General features: G+C 43.1%; 1 protein-coding gene across 1 annotated transcript; it reads left to right on the top strand.

Moving 5' to 3' along the window:
• Window positions 1-9,929: 9,929 nt before the first annotated feature.
• On the top strand, window positions 9,930-24,389 carry LOC306733006 (uncharacterized protein; the record flags this gene model as incomplete). The annotated part of the gene is made up of 5 exons (XM_079214189.1): window positions 9,930-10,395; window positions 16,423-16,504; window positions 16,696-17,210; window positions 21,334-21,387; window positions 24,264-24,389. The coding sequence occupies exons 1-5, from the start codon at window positions 10,327-10,329 to the stop codon at window positions 24,387-24,389; spliced, it is 846 nt and encodes a 281-aa protein (XP_079070315.1). The 5' UTR covers window positions 9,930-10,326.
• Window positions 24,390-24,653: the final 264 nt, after the last annotated feature.

Below are 24,653 nucleotides of genomic sequence, written 5' to 3'. Positions count from 1 at the left end.
TGTTCTTGTGTAAATCCAGTGTACAGCATTTGCATTTGAACGTTGTTTGATACTAGTATTCTCTGTGCCTTTTATAACATGTTTGTATTATCATTGGCAACCAGAATCTCAAGCAATGCTTGTTTGAAGTCATAGGTAGGAGATGGATCAGACAAAAACAATAATAGCAGAACGGTCTGAATTTGAATCGTCTCTCCTCTTGTGTAAATGGGAATGATTGTGTCAGTTAGGATGTCACCCACTGATGTACATCAGGTCGCTATGGTTACACCAGTGTTGTGATAGTGAAGCCCTCAGATTGGATTTCCACAGGATACGGGTCTGTGGGGGTGAGCTTGTGCAGTCAATAAGACATGCTTAACTTAATTAACATATTTGTTCAAATGTGTCTGAAACAAGCCACATGTTGAAGCATTTTCATTGTTTTCTCAAAAAAGGGTGTCTAAAAAACAACATATCACCTTAAATGTATATTTTCAGAGTATTGCATAAATTGTTCTTAAAGTGTGGGACCAATTGTTTTGTTCACACCAAAACAGTCAGCTCCTACTCCTCTATATTGAGCTCAGTCCTATAAATAGGTCTGCTTGATGAGTCTACAATAGCCTGCTTCTTTACATAGTCATACTGATGACCACAGCGTTGTTCGGAGTAATGTTATAAAACAGGCAGCCAGTCGGTCCTCCTCCCATCTGTTCTCTCTCCTCTGTCTCTATTTCTCTGTGTTCCATGACGCAAAGCCTGAGTGGGAGTGGACAAACCTTCTGCTCCCTGAGAGGACTGAGTGGGCCGCCGCCATCCGCTCTGTACGCACCAGAGATGGAGGCAGAGATGGATAGGGAGGGGAGACATTTGAACAACACTGTGTGGAATCCTGAGAGAAGGTGATAATGATGAAGTCAATAATGGGGATGAATGGGGAACAGGAAAGGAGAGAGTGAGTGGTAGTAGCAATTGTAGGATGGGTTTATTGGAGGAAGATGTGGATGACAGGGGAAATGCAAAGAGAAAGAGAAGGGGTGAGTTGGGGAGGAGGGGATAAGAGGCTAATAATGGGCAGATAAGGATAGAAGAGCGGAAGCGGGCGGATGACACACAGGAAAGGACTGGTCGAAAAGGAAAGAAAATCAGGAACCAGATGGATGATTCTGAGAACAAATTCATTTCAAATTGGTGCCAAGGCTGGGGTGTCCAGTCAACGCTATCAATACATTGCACATCATAGCACAATGCAAATGTTGCCACTACTCAAAACAGTGTAAACCAGTTAATTACATGATTAGTGGAATTAAAACCTGATGATTTTTTTTCTCTCAGCCAGTTCTCATTTCAAGCAATTTCATGAGAGTTACAACATTTAGTATCTGTATTATGTTATATTATATTATATTATGTACTCAATGTGAATACTATCTCGTATTATAATTGTTCTTCTGTCTAATCCCTCTTTCTGGCCATAAAAATAAAGATTGCTTGATTTAAGGAAATTCTCTGGTTTATATGTGACCCGTGGTTATCGGCAATATTATTTTCCTAAAGTAACATAGTAAAATAGATTAGCCATGGTCTGCTACAGTTTTCATTTAATTAATTAATTACTGAACCCCATGAGCAGTGAGTGTACAGGTTAACGCAGCTAAGCTCTAGATAGCATATTAGCTTTGGTCAAATGTAGTAGAAAAATACCGTCTCCAAAATGGAGAGTTTCATCATTTCTGCTTGCTAGCCAAACTTTAACAATTGTTCATAAAGTGTTACCCATTTCAAGCAAGAAAAGTATCAATAACGTTGTAATTTGGACCGACTTTTTACCTTCATAGATAGGAGCATCTGCTAAAATGTAAAACAGGTGAGTACAGGAATAAATCCACCTAAACTATCCTTTTAAGTAATCAAAGCTGAATCATTATTATTATTTGTATGCCCACATGGCAGCACAGTAAGAAACACAACAATCCTCCTTTAGTTAGATGCTGGTTCATCAGTGTCTAGGGCCCCATACCAGTGGTGTGTTCACAAACAGTCTTGAAAGATGAGAAAGGTCATATGCTATGTAAGCCATGCACTGTTTTATTCATGAAATTCATTAAGGGGTTTTCTTATTCGGAATATTTTCCAATCTACTTTTGCCTTTTTCATGCCATGTCCAGTAAAACAATATGTAATCATAAATGAATGGCCCTCATAGTGACCTCCGTCTATTTCCAGATCCCTCCCTCTTCTCCCGCTTATCTTTAGTAACTCGATCCCTCTCGTGGTCCATCGGTGGCTATTTTACAATTTGACTAAATCCAGCTCTGAGGTAACAAGTGACACCTTCTGTTTCCATGCTTCCGGTCGCTAGGCAACCTCAGCAATTATGCCACTGCCAAGCGAAGGAATGGAGGAAGTTGCACCCCGAGGCCCCCTGCCTCCGTTAATCTTGGCCGCGGTCACTGAGGCTTCATCCCTCATCTATAAGTGCAGTGCTTCCATACCAAGCCGGTGACGAGGGCAATCTGTAGCATGCTGTGTTTCCTACTGCTCTCATTAAATCAGCTCTCTCTCCTGTGTTATAGAGATGCATTTGTCTGGTGAGGACGTCTGTGAGGGACTCAGTGATGCCACCAAAACACTCTGCTGCCCTCTGTTGTTCGTCACGGTTCAATAATGAATAACTGAGGTGTTGAGCAGAAAAGTAAATAGTTTTTTAAATGATTTATTATTAATAATAATCTTTATTTTTAGAGCACTTTTACATGGTGTTCACACATGGCAACAAATTGATTAAATGAAAATCAGAAAATCAAATGGAGAAATGAATGGCAGCCAAAGACATTAACTGGACCATAGTCAAATAGGGCCTATACATTTCAAAGAAATCATTATGCAATAGAATGGCTCCTGCCAGTGTTATGTTACAATGTTATTGGAAAATTGTTATTGCGGCATTCAATTATCAGCAATATTGTAGGTCAAGAGGGAGATTTTGGGGAAATTCACGTGGGTTAAGTTTAAAAAACTTCACTTTCGTCGTATGCAAATTTGAAATTAGCGTCAGAAAATTTGCATCAGAAAAGTATACTTATAATTTATGTTCTAAAAACCTTAAAGCTACTCACTGCCAATTAATGAAATCAAAACATTGTTTTATCTTTCTATTTTGTTAATATGCTGCACTAAATACGATGTAGTTTTTTCTGTCTTTTATCGTCTATATTTGTTTTGTTGCCATTTTTTCTTTTGCCCATTGCAAACAGTGCATGTTTAGAGAACCTTATTTCTAATGTGTTTACAACACATAGTTATCAAAGAGATAATAATCTTTTTTCCAATAAAGACTTCGTACCCATGATATCATTTGACATTCAGGGGGCTTTTTGACAAAACAAGGACAGCAATCAAAAATCAGTTGCACTCTTTCAGGTCATGGTGGCGGACACACACACACACACACACACACACACACACACACACACACACACACACACACACACACACACACAAACACACAATGACCCACTGTGTTGGCAATTTCAAATTAATTTGACTGCAAACAGAGTGCAGGATGCTGTAATTTCTGTTCACATGTGTTCCCACACTTTGTTCCACAAGAATGAACAAGAATGGAATAATACTCAAATAGAGACATGCTGCGGAGGAAAATGTGCTTTCAAAGGCCAGCATGGTGTGGCTAACATCTTATGGAAAAGGTTGCACATGTATATTTAAAGTATCACCCCTGGAGAAAGATTTCTAGCGAGGTGTCACAGTAGGTAAACATGAACTTCTTGATTTAAAACAGAGTCAAATACACTGACACAACGGATTGTGGATTGTAAAATGTTACTGTTCAGATAGGTTTGGAAAAAAATGTAATATTCTGTTCCTCATGTGTGGTTTAAGGCACAAGACCAAGAAGCTATCTTTAGCACCAGTGTCTGGATCAGCTGTTTAACCTGCTGCAACTTAGATCATTTCTCTTTTTTCCCCTTCTGTAGTCTTAAAAAAGCTTTAGCCATTCAGTGCCTAAAAGTATGACTTATGACTTATGACTTATCTTCATATCTACACGGATGCATCTTGTCATCTATGCAACCCACTGAGTTACAGCGTAAAAGGATATTTCCCTCTGAAAATGCAAACGTCTTCTTTTTTTTATACCGCTGCTATTATGAAATCTGTGAGTCTGTTTTAGTGTTGCGTCATATGACATATGTTCTGTTTTAATGTATTATCAGTAGTTAGTCATTATCATATGTTGTTGTTTAAAATGTATGAATTTCGAGTTATCCCAAAACAGAAATGCAGAATTATTTGACGGAGTGGCTCGACATATTTGGAAAATATGCTTATTTTGGTTTCTTGCGGAGAGTAGGATGAGCAGATACATAATACCATCCATCCATGTGTGTGCTTTAGTCTGTAAAGCGACCAACCCTTAACAGCTTAATTTTACAGAGCAGTATTTCTCATACACTTACAGAGTGGCTTAATCCATATATTAACCTTTTCACAGTACACTAGACACTTGTTATTTGAAATGTCATAGTGTATCTTTCAAATATCTTGAGGGCATTTATGTTTACTGGCCATGCAAGCAGCATTTCTCTTGGGATAACCTGGCTGTTGGACTGTTGCTCGTTCCACCACTTTAATCCAGTCTGAAGTATTTTAGCATCTAGGAGATGGATTGCTATACCATTTAGAAAAGACATTTTAGGCCCCCAGAAGATAAATCTCACTAGTTTTGGTGATCTCTTGACTACTCCCACCATAAGGTTGACATTCTTGTTTTTTAGTGAAATGGTTCAAACTGTTATTTATTGGATTGCTATAAAGTCGGTACAGATATTCATGGTTCCTTTTCATCTGCACTGTTCATCTTTAGCGCCATTATCAAAAATATTTAAATGTAATTAGCAGAAGACGCTTGTACTTTGCCTGTGCTGATTGTTGAATGTTGGCATTCTAACTTGTTTAGATAAGATGGTGAACATGCTAAACATTAAACATGCTAAATATCATCTTGCACAAAATCAACGGCCAAATCATCAGCTTTGGAGGGCCAGTGTGTGGGATTTGGCGTTATCTAGTGGTGTTGTTGCTGATTGTTGTTCCTTAAGTTCGCCAGATGATGTAGTGGGTCACTTTGCTGTATCTTTATCTTTTCCACCTGGTTTTGCTGCTGAATCAGGTTGACATCCTTGATATATTCTTCAAACACATATTGTAAACCCTTCTTCTTTTATTTTCTCCAAAATTTGCTTTTTCGTTTCCCCAAAATGTTTATAATATTTCTTCAGGAAGTGCAGTTAGTGACACTGTGGGCTACACGGTAGAGAAGTAGCAGCGAGGCTTTGTGAATGGCCGATCCTCGCTAAGACTGAATTTCTACACTGATCTAAATATCATGTGACTTCAGGCTCAAAGTTGACATCCACCAGTTTTGTATTGTTGCACATACAATGTACAATATTGCACATGGTTGTCCAACATGTAGTAAACATCTATGCTCTAACTGAGAAATATACTATTTTACATGTGGCTCGTATGAACTGGAGTAGAAAACGGATAAAATGTACTAATTCGATTGATTTCCCTTCTCGACATGAGCAAATATATCCCAAATATGAATATAAATACACATCCGCAGTGGAGAGACTGCAATTTAAAAAAAACATATATATTTTCCCTCGGCTGAGGAAATAAAATCATCCCATGTCCAAACATTGACAGTCGCCACTCTTTCCTGTCAGGGTGTGCTGCAACGGGCCAAGTGTGCTGTTGTGTAAACAAGACCTGTGAAGCAATGAAACAGAGAACAGAGAGAGAGACACGCATTTCGTAAGTAAGCCTGTGCTTTGTGTTCAAAAATGTATACAAAATCAGTGAGGAGAAAATAGCAGCTTGGGAGACTAAAAGTAACCTCTCCACCACAGATGGCCCACACGCTTTCCGCCAGTGGGTCAGTGGGTGAGGGAAGAGTGGAGGGGAGTGGAGGCGAGAGGAGAGGCAATGTGGCCGTCCGCCGCTATCCAGGGGAGAGTGTGGGCGACACGGGCAGCAGGAAAGAGAAAGACAAGGACTTCCAAGGCCAAGTGGGCCGCGGGTTTGCAGCGCACGCTGCTAAAAACAGACGCGATGACGCTCAGAGGTCAGCCGGCTGATTTGTCATCAGCTATTTCGGCATTGTGAACAAAGACTGACGAGGGAGAGGGAGAAGTGTTGACATCACTGGTGCATGCTCACATCACTTTCTTGCCCCCGCATTCTTCCGATTGCGCAATCATCAAGGCAGGAGGAATCCAACGCTGTTTCCTGGCTTTAGGTTGGCCCATATATGGCAACCAGGACAATATACTGGGTCTAGTGGCTGGATGCTTGCGTCAAAGCATCACCTTTAGGTGGTCTCTGGTCCCTGCAGCTCATCAGAGGGTGTCACCCGGGTACTCCTCTCCTCTGCTCTCCTCTGTTCTTTCTGACCTATGAATGTGGAACTGTTCCCCTCTGAGTCATGACACACTGTCCATTCAAACCTTGTAAATAAATGATGAATAACCCTGTTGAGCCAATGAGGAACTTTTGAAATGAACTCTTACAATAAAACCTCTTACACACAATGGAATAACTTGGTATAACATTGACACGAAGGTAAATGACTGACCTTCGACCGGGAAAGAGAGGAACATTTCTGACCTTTGACCTTTGACAGGAAAAGAGCTTACCACGCTGTAATACAGTGTTTTTTTTCTTCTTCTCTCAAATGTCACAGAAGAATGAGCAAACACCTCTCAGGCCCCTCCTCTCTACAAACGCTTCTCAACACGTAGGACCTGCTCACACCTACACGCAACATGGCCCGTGCAGTATCGGGGAGTTGCCAGCAGAGAGCAAACCAGACTGCTAATTGCACCGTAGCTAGTGTGTTTGCTGTGGCGGGCACTGGGAAACATGAAGCAATGTCCAGAGGAAAAACCTACAGAACAATCGCTGTTTGACTGGTTACATTTACGACCAATACATTGTTGCTATTTGCAGCGATGTGTTGTGTGTGGCCGTGCTAACCATCAAAGCCCAATGTACGTAGAACCAAAAGGGCCCCTGTGTGTGTAAACGTGGGGCTCGATCTCAAGAGCAAGTGTTACTGCCTGAAATGTATCAGGAGATATTACACAAAATATTTCGAAATGAATTAGTTGTTTGGCAAATCATTGTGTGAATGTGAAGTTAATTAAACAGCATGTAGTTGTTGAGAGCGTATCAATGAAAAGTACATTTGATCTTTTTTTCGAATTATGGAGAATATTCAAAAGAATAAACCATGAAGCTTAACAGTGTTTACTTCAGGGTGACCATCACTCAAAGTCCATATGGTAACAGGAACTCCAACTATGCCAACCACCTCCACCATACCCACACAATGCTGTTCATGTGTGACTCAATTGAGGATCTTGTCATCTGATGTACTCCATGTATTCCTCCCCTCGACAAGAATAGAAAAATGCTGCCCTCCTGTGGCCAAACATATCAATACAAGAACCCACAGAATGAGCCAAGGAGCCTTTTGGCCTCTTTTATAATTTGTCAAGGACCATACATGATGTACTTTTTCTTTTATTGTTATTTTGGACGGTATATTCAGCGGCAAATTCGATTTGCATTGAAGCTCAAACTTGGAGCCAAGCCACAGGTTCCCTGGAAAGTGAACCAGGTCATTGACCGGAGGTGTTAAGTGAGAAAGCCTCTCACACACAAACTAGTGAGCCAGAAACTTTTTAAAGGCATAGCATTCCGGCTTGAGACAACAAATGCAGCTACAGTGCAGGATATGCAACATCTTCGAGTAGACAGACAGTGTTTGCAAAGAATGACATCATTGAAACTGGATGCCCCACTTACACCAATTATACCTGACATGCTCTCCTTCTTCACATCTCTCTGTCTGTCTCTCTCTTTCTCTCTCTCTTTCTCTCTCTCTCTCTCTCTCTCTCTCTCTCTCTGTGTCTCTCTAGTTTCATGAGCATGTCTGGTTGTTGCTGGCTACCAGAATGATGGACATTATTCTATTGATAAAAAAAAGAAGAAATATTTAGGTATAATAGTAATCTTTATGTAAGACTTAGTGTGACAGAAAATGAAAATGTGCCTCTGATATAATTACATGTAAGACAATGGTATCAATATATTTACAACAACTGGTTTTAACCTATAACTTTTTTTTCTCGTTTAGAGGTCCTGCGATCTCATTGGTCCTCAGACTCGTCTGAAAGCGAGATAGATGACACGTGCGGAAATAAGTAAAATCATTATTTATGTATTTTTTATTTGTTAAAGGCAAGGAGTTGCGGATTTGTTAGAGATCAAGGACAATAGGGTCTGGTATTCATATTAAGGTCATTTAATCTGAACACTATCACACTATCTTAAATAAGAAAAGTCCCTCCGATCAGTCCAATTATAAACTTACATTATATGTTCACTTTATATGACAAGCATGTCATGATGAATTGAAGTGGTGGAAAGTGACAGTGTGCAAACATAAGGTACTTGTACTTCACTTGAGTATTTTTTATTTACATGCAAATTGATATTTGTACAACAATTTAGTAGGGACTCTTTTTTTTAACAGCTACAGTCAAGAATTACTGCCGGAGTTAACAAAATGTGAGTTAACAAAATCTGACCCATTAATGAAAGCGGCCACCTCAACCTAATCTAAAAGTAAAATGCTTATTCCACACATACACTTGTATGTATGCAAGCACTTTTTTGCATTTATCAAGATGCAAGTGCATTTATCAAGAATACATGCTGCTATATTTTCAATGCAGGAATTTTCTGCTTGTGATTGGATTTGTTCTGTTGTGTGGATCTGAAAACTTTTTCACCTCTGCGTAAAGTACAGTTTGATATCTATATCCCAGGAGAAAGTAAACATATTGAATAACATGACGTCCTTTCACCTTGTCAGAAGTCTGGTCTGACATGTATTTCCTTCTAAAGAAAGTCAGTACTAATAGACTCTGTGCTTTTATTGCACATGGTAGTAGTTAGCTAATAGTTCATGCTGTGGAATGTCTTTTGACTTTGAGAAAAGGCACAGGTGGAACTAATAAAATAATTAACAATGGCTCTATTTCATCAAAGTGTAAGGAATTATGGAAAACATTGCACCTATGGCAACACAACCATAATCTTTCAAAAGTTATTCATATCGCCCATATAATGCCATTAATTACACCTCTGCTTTAAATTCCATGACAATTATATATATCTGTTGTGAAGAGAAACAAAAGTCAGTTGATTAGCCATTTAAATGGATTATAATTGACCTCAATACAAGCATGGATAAGGCAACACAGCAACTTCTACCACTTTGACAGATGATATCATTAGTTAAAGCGAAGTTATTATGGCTGTCATTTCACTTGATCAAAAGCAGGGGCTGGTTTATCAAATCACGCTGAAGACGGACATGCTTTTATTGCATTTGGAGTGATTATTAAGCAAACGGTCAAGACAATGTGGCTTTAACTCTCAGCCCTCCTCCTCCGGACACAAACGTGACGTCACTGGGAAGCGCGGCCAATCAGCGGACGGCTCCGCTCGAGCTGGAGGAGCAACTCTGCGTTGTTCGCGCAGGTGGCGTGCAATTGGTCGCGTGTGCGTGTGTGAAAGCGTGCGTGCGTGCGTGTCTGAATGCCAACAAGTTGATATTTTTTAATTTATTTTTAATTTTATTATTATTTTTTTCCCCAAAACAGCTTTTGAACTAAGCTCCGGAAGTAAGCCGGGATCTCCGGCGAGTGAGGCATCTTTCAGAGCCGCCCGAGGAACCGGGGGGGGGAGAGAGAGAGAGAGAGAGAGAGAGAGAGAGAGAGAGAGAGAGAGAGAGAGAGAGGACTTTCCACAACAACGGCGACTCTAATGAACTCGATAATAACAAGTTTGCTACGCGCAGTCGTTGAAAACAACCCAAATTCACGCAGTTTAACGAATTTCGGTGTGTCATTCTTTCGACACTAGCTAACTCAACTACTTGGAGCGAAGAGTGTTGCAGCTGCTCGCGCCGTTGTTGCTTTATTTAGTGAGTTTTTATTTTTATTTTGTATGTGTGGTTGTCGGTGTGGCAGTCAAGTCATAGTCCCGTGTGCCTTCTTTTTTAACGCGCTACGCCGCTCACGTTAGCTAATGAAGTCGTAGTAGCCGTCACGGTAACAGTACTACAACGTAATTGCAAGGGATAAAGCCATAAGCTACTCAGAGGGAGGGAGGAGAAGAAGAAGAAGAAGAAGAAGAAGAAGAAGAAGAAGAAGAAGAAGAAGAAGAAGAAGAAACAGAAAAATGCTGAAGACGGTGACGAAGAAGCTAAGAAGACACTCGCTCAACGAGATACATCCTTTCCAGCTGAAGGTAAGTTTTGACGCGAGAGCCGTCTGCTTGTAGTGCAACGTCCTCTCCACGCGCAGGCTGTCAGTAAGTTACACCGCGGGGCCTACACGAGTACAGCTGCAGGCACGCGCACACACACACACACACACTCACACACACACACACACACACACACACACACACACACACACACACACACACACACACACACACACACACATACAAGCTTGTTTGTGGACAGCGTGGCTTTTGCTGTTTTTTTATCTTGTGACTCCATGTGGGCCAGTTCCACTAGTTAAGTATGAATGAGCTCACAGCCTGCGTGACCTTTGTCGGGGGGGCGGGGCCTGAGGTTGTTGTTGTTGTTTTGTTTGTTTTGCTTGTCCTGTTGTTCTGCTTCCAAGCACCTCTACCCATTCATTACCACGTTGGCATGTCTTACATGACAAAAAAAACCTCCCCATGGAGATCCACAGTGCTACCAAACACGCCAGCAAACATGTGGCGTGTCAACAAACTCTCCAACTCACAGAACATTCACTCATTGACTCTGATATTGACACTGCAGTGTAAATCAATCCACGCTAATTTTCCAGACTTCTGTTGTGTGTGTGTGTGAGTGTGTGAGAGGGGATACCTGCAAAACTACCCCAGGTTCTTCATCTACAAGAAGAACGCTTGAAATAGTTATCTGAGTGTGTGTGTGTGTGTGTGTGTGTGTGTGTGTGTGTGTGTGGCAAGCAAGCAGGTAGCGAGGTAAGCTTATTTAGGCGTATCGGCCTGCAAAGACTAGAATAACTTAATTGTCGTGAGCTACGATTGTCCCGACATCTACATTTTTGCCCTTACAATTTCCCCACAACAGTAAGTGCACCGCAATTGTTGTTCCCTCAGTTTGCATAAGGCCTCTCTTTTGATGAGTGGAGGGGTTGAATTGTATCCTGCATGGGTCACCAACTTGCTCCGTCTGCAACAATGTCGTGTGTGTGTGTGTGTGTGTGTGTGTGTATGTGTGTGTGTGTGTGTGTGTCAACCGACTGTATACTTGCATGGCAGCCATTTTGTGCAAAAGTGCACCGGTTCAAAGGCCTCGGCTGGAAGATGCAGAGGAAAGCGTGCCATCCCCGTTGTCTGCTTTTGTTTGTTTGTGTGTGTGTGTGTGTGTGTGTGTGTGTGTGTGTGTGTGTGTGTGTGTGTGTGTGTGTGTGTGTGTTGCTCGGCTCAGTGAAAAGGTTCTGTCTGCGGAAAGTGGTTTGTGTGACGGGAGGAGAGTGAACTGAGTGGTGACTAGGCCCTGTTGCTTCCAGTTTGATGCTTGAAGATCAAGCTGATCATCGTTTCTCTGAAACTTACACTCAAACCTTTTACAAGGAATTCCCTTTAAAAACAGCAATGATTTATATTTTTATTTATTTTTTAAATTGACAGTTGACTTTCTTTGTAAGTTGCCACTGTGCCCGCTTTGGAACAAACCTGGTTTGGGAGGCTCCTGAACCTGCATTCACACAGTATAATGGATCGAGTGAGCCAGCACCAGCCAGCCAATCACCTTTGAGCAAAGGAAACTTAAAGGATCAACGTTGTCATGACAGAAACTTGAATACATCCAGTTGTACTGTACGAATGGGATGTTTTCACTGCAATATAGAAAAGAGCAGAGAGGAAAATATGACCTGTTTAACTTCAACTTTAACTTCAACACTAGCTCTGAGAAGTTTATAATACACACCTGAAACTACTAATGCCAAGATACCCCCCCCAAAAAATATATTTTATTTCCAAAATCATTTGAATTGTGTGTTTATTAAAAATAATTGGTCCAAACAGTGAGTTTAAGGATCCGTTGCGCTAGCCCTAGTTATTTTGCAACTGTGTTTGCGCAGTACTTCAAGTGTAGCCCTCAGGAAACATTGATGGTCCTGGTGTGAACCCTGTTTTCCGTCCAAAGTAGAATTATAGCAGCAGAATTATTTATTAGTAGCAGAATTATTTTCGATACTGTAATCTTTTTTTTTAACGGAGAAAGCACTTTCCTTAAAGGCAAAAGGTCCCGATACGCTTTAAAACCGGAAAAGGCATCTTTTACGCTGTGAAGTCTACCTTTTACCTCCTTCCAGTGATCGACACATCTGGGTGATGTTAGCATGTTCGATGTCTTTCCATTCACGTGCCCTGCATTGATGGAGTAAAGGCTACACCACCACGCGCCTGTCTTCCACACAGCTCTCTCTCTCTCTGTCTCGCCAAGTTTCCTTCGCAGAACTTTGGTTCTGTATTCATGTGCGTTGGTCTACATAGCGAGTATTCTGCATGCATCCGCGTGCACCCTACCATGACGAAGTCTGCTACGGTGCTCACCGTCTGATTGAGGGCTTGATGCCCATTGTGGGGTCATTAAGGTGAAAAGAGTCTCAAGGTCTCACAGGCCCTGTTACATAGCGTATTCTAGGAGCTTACGCTAATCAAGACTACTTGTACTGTACTATGAGGAAGATCTGTGAGGGAAAGAGCAAATGAACCACGTCGAACCCTGTGTGGTGTGTTTTCATGAGACGGAGGGGGTTAGACAGTGTCCATGTCAGTGAGGAAGGACAGTGCAAAGCTGATATGTGTGCGTACGCTGTGACATTGCCATTGATCCAGCTTAGCAAGCTGCTCAGCGATGCAAGCGACTGACAAGGATTTCATTCAGATGTTCTTGACACAAATTCTTTGTCTTTGCGTGCATGCAAACACAGTCTCACTTCGCTCATGTGCCTCAGCGCTGTGACTGATAGCGGTCTGTTATTACCGCTTTAATAGACGTTGGTATAAAACTCTAGTAAAAAAATTAGATTTCGACGATTTCATTATTTGGCTGTGCATTTTCTCCAGAAAAGATTATTTACGTATCAATACAGTCTGGACGTTGCACATTGGAGAAAATATTAAATGTAATTTTCCCTGCAGAGTTATGCGCAGCAAATCGTATCACAGTCGATTTGCTCTAATGCATGCACCCAATTATGTTTAGGATTGGACTGCATTGGATTGCATTGGATCATAGATAAGCATATCAATTTCAAAGATTATAAACCCTTTGGTCAGGTCTCAGACCTCGAAATGGAATTCTTCAGTTCTGCAAAACATTGTGGACAAAGAGCTTACAAGCTCGTTTGGTGCAGTTTTTAGTTTTTCTTGGTCCCGCAGGCCAATGTTGCTCTCATGGCTGGTAGCGGTCCAAATCCTCTATTTGAATATTTGTCATGTAAAGTTTTCTAGAATGCTAATGTGGCAGCAGCAGAGAGGTGCATTTAGCTTTTCAAATGCCATATTCACACTTGTGTTCAGCTCCGGCTCCCCAGTTGGTTTACATTGTGAATGTGAGGCTAATGACTAATAAGTGCGTGGGGAAGGGTGCGACTGTGGGTGGTCCCGATTGAACATTCGATCGGGACGTGTTTGTGCGCCTCGTGTTTACGTTGTGTGCTCCATTCCCTTTGCACGCGGCTCCTCATCTCTCAGAGTACGTGTGGGCCTGTTGCATTATGTTGTGCTTTTTGCAGAACTGCCCTCAGTCTGGTGAGGAGCCAGCTTCCAACAGTGAGCGCTGTGGGAAAACCTCTGGAAAGGCGGTATCGATGCTTAGCAGCGGGGATTATAGTGTGAGGCGGCCCATCCAGGTCGGAGTGGTGCAATCCAGAATTAACCACAGTGTTACACAGGAGCTGAAAATGAACAACAGGAAGTGACAAGAAACATAATTAACAAATATTTGTCCTATCAAGAAGTTATATACATACATTGTCATCAAATACATAAAGGTGTTTTACATTCAGCTGTGATTGGCTGTCAGTGCAGCTTCTAGTCCAGCTTCATTAGTGTATTTTATATATTACAAAACATCCATTTAACACCATATTTTGGTGCTAGAATGATGGCGATACAGTAGTTACTGTAATGGTGAAATAGGGCATCTCTACGTCACTCCTCCCTAGTCCAAATATGGTCACTTCCCTTCACTGGTTGCAAAATCCAAGAAGGCGACGACCAAAACGCCAAACTCAAAGCTTTAAAATGGCAGTCCACAAAACCCAACGGGTGGTGACACGTCGACTACGTCCACTTCTTACATGCAGCCTATGATCGGGAGTGAAAGCTAGTCAAGTACTTGTACAATGTGCTCAGCCTTGGCGCTCCACTATGCTGGTGAGATTTGCAAATGTTTTATGTTCCGTTACTTGACACCGACCTGCTTTGCATAAGCGTTAATTTCTCAGATTGTGCACTAGACACAGTGATAATGGTGTATCTGTGTGCCGGTCCGGTTCAATGTGCAGGCCTATAACCCAGACACACGGTGATGACATCATATTGCGACGGAGCCGGAAACTCGTTAAAGGTCTCGCGCGAGTGAGCGCCACGCATGCTATATTTCTGTTCTCTGATCCATCAACAACCACTAAGGGGTGAGGCATGCCGCATCGTTGCTGTCAGCTTAGTGCTGCGTTCACACCAAACACGAACAGCTCGGTGAATTTCACCGACTCCTCCAGGAACTGCGTCTGGCTTATCTCCGTAAAACTGATACCGTTTCCTTCATCCACCATGGAAATAATAATTTGTGTCGCGTTTTGTGTGAGCACAGCATGAGTCTGCAAAGCTGCTTATTCTAGCGTTTCAAAGGTACATGTCGGGAAAATTGAGCACCGGTAATGATCTCGATTAATTAGATATCTCATGAGGTTTATGAACCACCCGCATCACTTCATTCTTAGCGTCCCGCAGCAGTAACTTTCAACAGGATTTCAGCCATTTCGTGGATGCTGCCCAACAGTGATTCACTGGAGTGCACGGTGTAGCTGAAGCCCCGAGACAGCCGCTCGCCAAAATACATTTCCTTCCCACAGTTATTCCTCAGTGTAATTTTCCGACAGATTTCATGAAGTGACGCTAGCTCGAGACTCCTCGTGAGCCAACGCTTGCTATTTTTTGTCTTGAATGCTGGCTCTGGAACTGTTCATTGAGAATCTGTCCCACAGCTCTTGTTCCCTCAAAAGACATGAAGGCTGCACTCAGGCCTTATCCAAAATATCTTTAATATCTTACCTGGAAAACTTAGGCTATGTGGATATACTTAATGTGCTATTTGATAACAATGTACTGGACCAGAAGACTGTATGGGAACATGTCAGGACATGTCTATTTACATCTCATGAATCCTACATTCTATGCTGACTATTTACATCAAACTACATATTCATGATGGGGGGGGGGGTATATTATTTAATTATATATAATATTAATTTTAGGAAACTACATATGATCATATGAACATATGAACTACATTGATCTGTGAAATTATACGCTGGAATTCACACTTACCATGAATACAGTCTTCCCTTATTAGGCTCTAGGACCCTGGCTCCTTTCTCCCTTTTCCCTCTTTCAGGAAGAAAAGAAGTAAGCGCGTGTGTGTGTGTGTGTGTGTGTGTGTGTGTGTGTGTCCGAAAGTAGAAGGGATGACACAATGTTTGTGTAGATGCATGTGTGTAAGCACGCGCGCGCACACAAGCACAGATGGCAGCTGCTCAGCGCGGCCTCAGAGTGGTAATTACTTAACTCTTAGCGCCTCGGTCTGCAGGGTTTCTGTATTGTTGCTTCTGGAGTAGAATTTGATTTCAAAGAGACACGCTGGTTCAGGTTGTGGGGGGAAGAAAGTAGCCTGGACTTAGACAGAACCGTGACTCAACTCATCCAGCCCTTTTGTCACTCAAAGCATCTATACAGTATGTAGTGCAGCTGCAGAACAACAACTCTTTAAAAAATAAATAATCTTGACGACAATGTAGACAATGGTGTCATCGTGGGTTATGTCTTTGTTGCTGGTTAGTGGGGAAATTGCAAAATGATACAGAACTCTGAATTAGGATTTGATTCGCCTTATTTTTTTCTTTAACTATTTTGAAGTTGTTTGTTAGATACTGAATACTTCAAATCAGTCTTTGATGCGTTACCATGTGGCATATTGGACCTACAGTATGAGCTCAATCCTTTTTTTTCTCCCAGATTTCTTACCATGGCAGTGGAGAGGGAGGGGAGAGTGACGACTCAGAGGGGGAGAACCAGGAGCTTGCACAGATTGACAGAGGTAGGCGCCCTCTGTCAAACCGAAACGTTTTCGCTGTAAATAAACGATGATCCTCCCCATCGCTTATTGATTCTTGCACATTATAATTAGACGTTTTTCAAGTCAACAGATTAAAAATGGCATCTGCGTTCTTTTGCAACCACGTCTCCACTTTCCCCTTTTGACATTTCCCTGTTCGTCGACCCCTCCAGAGAGACGGAGGAACTGTGCCCTCACGCCCTTGGCCACCAGCCAGCAGCACAACCAGGGCCCCCTCTCGCCAGCCCGGTTACGACGCCTTCGCCTCCTCTTAGACGCCAATCTGGATCGCCACTCCTCCGAGGAGGAGCTCGAGCGGATCAGCCGCGGCGACAACCGGAAGTGGGTGTCGGCGCTTCCCCAGTGCCACGGCGACCACCACAGCAGCGCCTCCAGCGACGAGGAGGTGCGGGACCTCTGTGGCTGCGGGTCGCCGGCCGCCTCCGCCAGGCCGCTGGTTGAGCCGGGCGCCTGCCGGGCCGCCTCCCCGAGCCCCGTGCTCTTCAGCTCCAGTCCACCGTGCAGCCTCAAGCCACCCCCGATGCGCTTTCAGCTTCAGGTGGTGCAGCCAGTGGCGCGGCCCATCATTTTGACCCACTTTGACCAGTCAGCACCTTATAGAAAGTATCGGCACAGTTACAGCAGTGAGATGGGGAGGCCGAGTCTGGATCTGGAGAAAATGCAACAGGTTCGTAGTCCAAGCTGTGGTTAGATACCTCTAACTTCTTTTTTGCTTTTTTACTTTGCCATAATATCAGCGTTGCAAGGTATTTCACAATGTCATTTGCCGATTACATGACCTTTGCTGAGCACTTTTAGACTATTATTCTTTGCCCCATTGTTTTAAATTATTGTCTGCACTATTTTGAAGGGTCCAATCAAATAATCACTAAGCTGTTAGTTCCATCTAACTCTTTAGACCAGGGCTATAATGAACATTGCGTGTCAGGGCTGCTACCTTAGTTTAAGACATAATCTGCAGTCAAATTATTACATAACATTATTAACCTAATAAAAGTAATTTAAACATGGGGATTTGTCTCTCCCTCAGAGGAAAGTGAGTGAGTGAGTGAGTGAGTTTGCTGGGAGATCACCTTAATTCTCCATAACCAGGGTTAAAGTATACAATTCGTAGCAATATGAATCCAATTGTTACGTGTGATTTAATATTTGACTGTAGCAAGATGTCTACCCCCCCCCCCCCCGCCACTAACAGCTAATGTCGGGCCGAGGATTGGGCCCCAACAATACAATGATGCACTATTAATACTACTACTAACCAGCCACCCTACACACACACACACACACACACACACACACGGCCAAACGTGCACGGCAAGAACAAAGTCTTCCCTTTCGATAGCCGGACGCACGCCGCCACGGTGGTCTGGCTGGAGAGGGATGAAGGAGAGGGAGGCACGGACGGCAGATGTCCGCCCTCGTTTTCTCACAAAGGCTGGCAAGCGAGGGGAAACGATGAAGGGGTGGAGGCAGAAGGAGAGGATTAAATACACAACAGAAAAACGACGGCCACTAATGAGTCATGGAGAAGCTGGTCCACTAATCATTAAAATCCAATAGACTTGTTGGCCCACACCAATGGATAGGAAAGGGTGTGTGTGTGTGTGTGTGTGTGTGTGTGTGTGTGTGTGTGTGTGTGTGTGTGTGTGTGTGTGTGTGTGTGTGTGTGTGTGTGTGTGTGTGTGTGTGTGTGTGTGTGTGTGTGTGTTTGCAGAGATAGAAATTGCAGGTTTCAGGGGTCCATATGTCCATGGGGTTTTTAGAGGGTAAGAACAGATGATGAGAGACAGCGGGCAGCAATGAGAGGGGTGCAGAGAAACAAAAAAGAGTAAGTGTGTGAAAGGCTGGGGTACGCGTCTATCATCCTGTCTGCATGTGTCTGCATGTGTGCATCCTCCTGTCTGAAAGTGTGATGCTGTATCTGTGTGTGTGTGTGTGTGTGTGCATGCGTTCGCGCGTGTGTTTTCCACAGTGCAAGTGTAGCTGTATGTGTGAGAGTGTGCACACTCAGTCAAGTGGAATGGGAGGTGCTGCAGGGAATACAATAGGGGGCCTACAGAGGTAGCTAGCAGACTGAGCTCAGTCTCCCGTTAACCCTTTAGCTGGACAACTTCCAGCCACAAAGTCTGCCTCAACGTCTACACAATGAGCACGTCATCTGTTCTGGAGTTTCAAACCTGAGAATCAAAGCTGACTGAGCTGCTTCCTGAGGGGAAAAAAAAACAAATTTAAAGGTGTCAAAACAGGGGAATTCTGTGTTATATGGAACGTAGAAGACTACTCTCTAGGATTTGAAAAATCCCTTTGGAGAATTGTTTTGTACAAGGGGAGAAATCATTTTTTAGATTAAACTCTTCCCCATATTGTTGCGACAAATGCTCAACGTCCGTTCCACTCCGTTATATTTCTGTTTCTTCCTGATACATTTTTCCCAATTCTGCATTTTACAATCGCAGCACATTCTGTCATCAGAAGTGCCTAATCGTGTGGTCGATGAATGAAATTATAAAAATGTATGAGGAAAAATTCTAAACTGAACGAATATTAATAACTTAACTGACACAACATTGCAATATATTTCTTAATCAAAGAAAGTGCTCCATGATATTCCGTGTTTTAACGCGATTACCATTTTTATGGTCAAATCCCATGATTTTTGCCCCTCAGTACTGATCTAGGACTATCTACGGCCATTGATCAGCAAGCAAGGCTACCTGTCCTCGGTGAGACCAACATTAGCTCAGACAGACGTGCACCAGAAACATATTCCACATGTTGCGGCGACTGTGATGGGTCCGTTAGTAGCAACACAGCGGCATAGAAACCCAACGTTTTGGAGGCGTACTCGCCAGCGCACATGAATAAATAAATGCTCACAACGGCGCAGCCTACTAACAACTATAAATCAGCCTTGAGTCATACGTTTATGACTATCTAATCATTCTCCTAAAAGCAGGGTTAAAAGGTCAGCTGCTGGTCTCCTCTTGAACTCTAATAATCCCTCACGCATGCTAATCCACACCCAACTGCTCAGATGTGGCAGTGCCATTGTTTGTTAGCCTCTGCACACAAATGGGGCAACTTTACAAAATATAATAACAATACACACATGTTGCTCATAGCGGACAGTTTACACCTGGTGGCCAATTTGCTAGTTTACCTTACTTCCAGCCAGTTCCCAATCATAACGTACATTATTTCAAAATACCGACTAAACGGCCATTTGTTTCTGTTCATTTTGTTGCGGTGTTGAAAATTAACTGACTGACACTTCAAACTTTCTTGCAATGGGGGTAATGTCTCATATTGCTGAGTTTTTTTAATCTAAGATTACAGTTGTGTAGTAATGCATTTAGAAGCAATAAGCTTCAAACATATGAGACAAACAGTGGTTATGCTAAAAAGCTTTCACCGGGGATTAGCCCAGATAAAGTAAGACAAAGACTTATTTGTGAAGCAGGATTCATACACAATAAGGCAATTTAAATTCTTTAAATTATTCCTTGAAACAACAGAAGTACGTAGTCAACCGTCACTGAGAGTAAATATGTTTAAATCAACCCCCCTAAAACAATCACTAAGTAACTTACTCTTTTTACTTCTGATGAATAACCACAACACCCACCCAAACAAGTTGCTAGTCAGCAAGTCACACCCTGTTGGCCGTGTGTGTGTGTGTGTGTGTGTGTGTGTGTGTGTGTGTGTGTGTGTGTGCAGTTTAAGACGGGGGTGGTTTGAATGATGGTGCTGCCATCAGAGTGGTGCACATGTGGGATGAAAAGCAAGGACAACATCATAACCCAATCATTTCGATATTGGGTGAGATGGTGTCGGCTTGTTGTCAGTAGTAAATCAGCTTAAAACGCTGAACTACAGATTCACAGCCCTTTTTTAAAGCGAGTATGATTCTTATTTTATGATTGAACAGAACCATAGACTCCGTGACGTCACCCCGTAGGTTAAAGCTGCTGTAACAGCCCGAATGGGCAAAGAGGCGTCATTGGTGGAGCTGAGGCCCTGGCAGCACTCAAAACGGCCACGCCCTTAATTGTCTAACTTTAATCCTTTAATATGACTTAATATGATTTAAACAGATTAGTTATAGACAAATTCACACCCTGTAAAGCAACGTATACTCATTCAACGATATTTTACGAAAAAGTTTCTCCTCATCTTTCGTGCGTTTCTCTACGCAAAAAAAAAAAAAAAGATAAGAGCTGACAGGAGGTGAGCATGAGGGCAAGTGCACACCAGCTCACAACAGCAGGAGTCTTGTGTTTCCATTTCCCCCGTGCTCCCTTCCCCCTTTAGAAGCTACCTCCCCAGCTCCAGACAATTCAAATGATTGTGTGGTCCCTCCTCCCCCACTGTTTTTCTTTTTTTTTATAGTGGAGCTGCGTGGACACGGAGGGGAGTGGGAGACAGGATATTGCATAAGCGCCATGGACTGAATGTTTAGTTTAGTGAGACAGCTGGAATTGCCTCACATCCTCCATCATCCCGATTTAATGTTAATTGACTGCCGATGCACATGATGTTTGTTAGTTTTTTGTTTTTAACGTAACGATTTCTCTTCGAGTGATGGTCGTGAAATGGTTGATTGCAGTAATAGACTTGGTTAGAATGCATGCACACAGACATAGCATGGCTTTATCCAGACGGTTGTGCTTAAGTGGTGCTTTCTGGGTTCCCAATGTGCTGATTCTACACAGTTTTTGGATTGCCATGAATGTACATAAAAATGGTATGCTTCTTCCATGACCGTCATTGTGCATTCTTGTCCTCCACAGAAAATGCTGCTGAAAAAGAACTGCGGAGGGAAAACGCGGACTATAAAGATTCGGGTGAGTTTCCCACAGTAAAAAAACAACAACCCAGAAACTCTTGTCGTATTTTAGTGTGACGAATTTGGACAATTAAAAACCCTGTTGTTTGTTGCTGGCTGTCATGAAGATGAGTTATTCAAACAAGTGGTGTAAATATGACTGTACACACGCACACACACACACACTTTTCTCTTTTATGCAGACCCATAATAGGCGGTCCAGATCAGGGTGTCCATTACAGCAGTGATAAGGTTGCAAGGTCTGCCCGGGCCCCGTGAACAGCCCGGCCCGTCTCGTCGCCAGCACCTTGATGTCCGTCCAACTGCACACTGGGACGGCATCTGGCGCCAGCGTTTGTTCCCATGCCCCGCTAGCGACAGAGCCTGAGACGTCTGGGGGAAACAAAACCCGATAGCACCGTCAGATTCCTTGTGTTTTTTTTTTGCAAAAATGCTTTGGTTTTTGTTTGTAGTGGGTTTAAGGGAGGCGTGTTGGAAGAGCCTGGGCTTCTTGGCATGGAGCTGGGTACTCCAGAAGGATGCGCAGTGTGGTGAGAAAAGTGACGTTATTATCACGTTGTGTGGGTTAGTGTCAGTGGAGCCTTGTCACACACTTGTTTATGTACACACACACCAACGTGTAACAAGCGTCTAGGTTGCTCTAATCCTCCATATCGAAGTATGGATGAGCGGTGCAAATATTGTAAAAACTGATCTTTTGCGAGTGTTTGAGGAAGAACGAGCGAGTGCCGTTGAGAGATGGAGCTGAGGAGGAGGAGGAGGAGGAGTTGTTAGTTCCCCGTGTGGTGTATTTCCAGGGATGATGTCATTTTACATTCATAGCCTGGCCGGCTGCTATGAGCAATATCTCCATGTATCAGTGGAGCTAAACACTCCACTGATACATGGAGATATTGCTCATTATCCTCCGTTCTCGCCCGATGTAGTCGGTAGTGTTGTTTTCCCTGTCAGTGACGTCTGTGGCACTGGGTCGGTTCCAGCTCCTAGATTTTTTTTTCTTGAAGTGAGTACACAGCGAGTTCTTTGGATTGATGAGCTCTCTCTCTCTCTGTCTCTCTCTCTGACATTTTGGGAGATTTGCGTATTTCTTTCTTTTTTTGCAGAGACTTGATTGAGAAGATTAATACGACTCTGTGTGTTCAATACGAAGCTAAGTCGGTTAGCTGAGCCAAAGATGACATTGCCAAAAGACGAATTAGCCGTGGATGGACTCATACCCAGCAGACATATTTTGTCCACGGCGGAGATGTTGAGAGGCAACTTCTTACCAACGCTTACTGGCACAGGCACACTACAAACATACAAAATACCGTCGGGCACTTGTGAAATATGAAAGCAAATCCTCAACGGAAGCGCCCGTTCTATTTTCTACACAAACAAATATTGGAACAGACTCGGTTTGGGCAGATAGACACTTTTTGGGAGCATATCGACAGTATAGCAAACTATGCTAACAGTGCAAACTATGATAAAAAAAAATATATCGCGCCGCGATCAGCTGTTAAACTACAACAGACAGCGAGCGTAGAAACCAAATCCACGGCCCGCCACTGATAAAAAAGGCTAAACAACACACAGAGAAGCTCTGAGTACAACACAGAGACAATAGTTGTTTGTTGCAATATAGCACCTTTTTAAAGGTCTGTCATTGCGATCAGGAGCAACAAGCATGTTTTGCCTGTTCATACAAACATTGCTGAATGAAAGGGCACTAAGTGGTGCTGGGAATTGTTGCCGTGTTGCTGCGGCTCAGTTGTCAGCACTGAATCCCCCAAGATGTCGGCTGAAGTCATAGCAACACCTGAATCCTCACATGCGCGGGTTCACGGGGGCCTCATTTCACATGCATTGGTGGCACTGGGTACTTCTCAGAGAGGTGTTTGGCAATGTTTGCTTATGAGAATATACAGCTATCTATATAACCCCCCTCCATGGGATCAGCTCTTAATTACAGTAAATATGTCCCAAGCTCCCAATCCTCCTCAGTCCACCTCCTTCAAAACTTCACCCCCGCCTTCACTGGAGAAAGTGCTGCCTCACTGCCAAATCCAACAAAGTAATTTCCTGCCGTTTCCTGGAGGGAGGGAAAAAAAAAACTGAATAGGGCTAATTTTAGACAGAGGACTTGTAGAGCCACGAGAAGCCAGGTTCTGCTCAGAGGAGGGGGATCGCTCTGAGTGGAAAAGCCATTTATCTTACCGAACCTGCAGCGCGGCTGTTAAAAGAACAAGCCGGCGTGAAACAATGTTCATGTTCACTGTTGACTCGTGCAGCGTATCATGAAACTCACTGTATGATCGGATCGGATAAGCACAAAGAAAAAAAGGGGCAAATATACTGTAACTTTTAGAGATCCCTGATCTAATTGCAGATTATTGATGATCCAGATTAACAGATACCGTTGTTGTTGTTGTTGTTTTTAAAGCAGCTGCTCTACAAGCTCCAGTCTATTTATTTATTTTTCCAACGCTCTGAAGTCAGTAAACAATAAAAACATATTTTAGTTAGTTGTTTCTTCATAAAAACACAATTTAAATGAAAAATGTGAAGCTCTAATTATGTTGAAAACATCTTCAGACAACGGTCTCACCAAAACTACATTTTTATGGGATTCCTTGTGAACACATGATAACATTATAATATACCTTCGCCCCAATACTCAGTGCCGATGTCCTGATCACATATTTGACTGAACATTGGTGGATAGCGATCATCAGTAAAACTTTATTTCACACTTTGATGGTCAACGTTCGATGGGGGTCCGTACACTGCTGTTGACATGAACTCACTAGAACTGAATCCACGGCATTTCCAAACACGTACTCCCGGCAGGTGTGTTTCTCACCTTGATCCCTCGTCTCTCTCTGTCCACAGAATCTGACAGGCAGTCGTCCTCCGCCCAGGTACACCTACGATCCCTCCATCTTCGCCTTCCGCTCCTTGAGCGCGGTGCCCCCCTGCAGCCCGCTGAGCCCGTCTGAGGACCCTCCCTGCTCGTAAGGAAGTCCTCTCTCTCGCTTCTTTTTTTCTTTTTGTGGCTTCTGCGGCGAGACCGAGGAGCGACCGTTCATGAAACCGACCGCTAGAAAAGACATTTGTTCGACGGTCAAACTATTGCACACTCAGGTAATCCCACCCTGAAAAACAAAGCTGTCACTTTTGATCATCGTCCCCCCCAGCGTCCCCCCCAGCGGGAACAAAAATGGGCCTAACACGACATTCCTATGGATGCTTCAGGTATTGCGTATCCTGTGACTGGATGAA

This window comes from Taurulus bubalis (assembly GCF_910589615.1).
Source record: "Taurulus bubalis genome assembly, chromosome: 1".
NCBI lineage: Eukaryota > Metazoa > Chordata > Actinopteri > Perciformes > Cottidae > Taurulus > Taurulus bubalis.
This window is presented reverse-complemented; position numbering and strand designations above follow the sequence as displayed.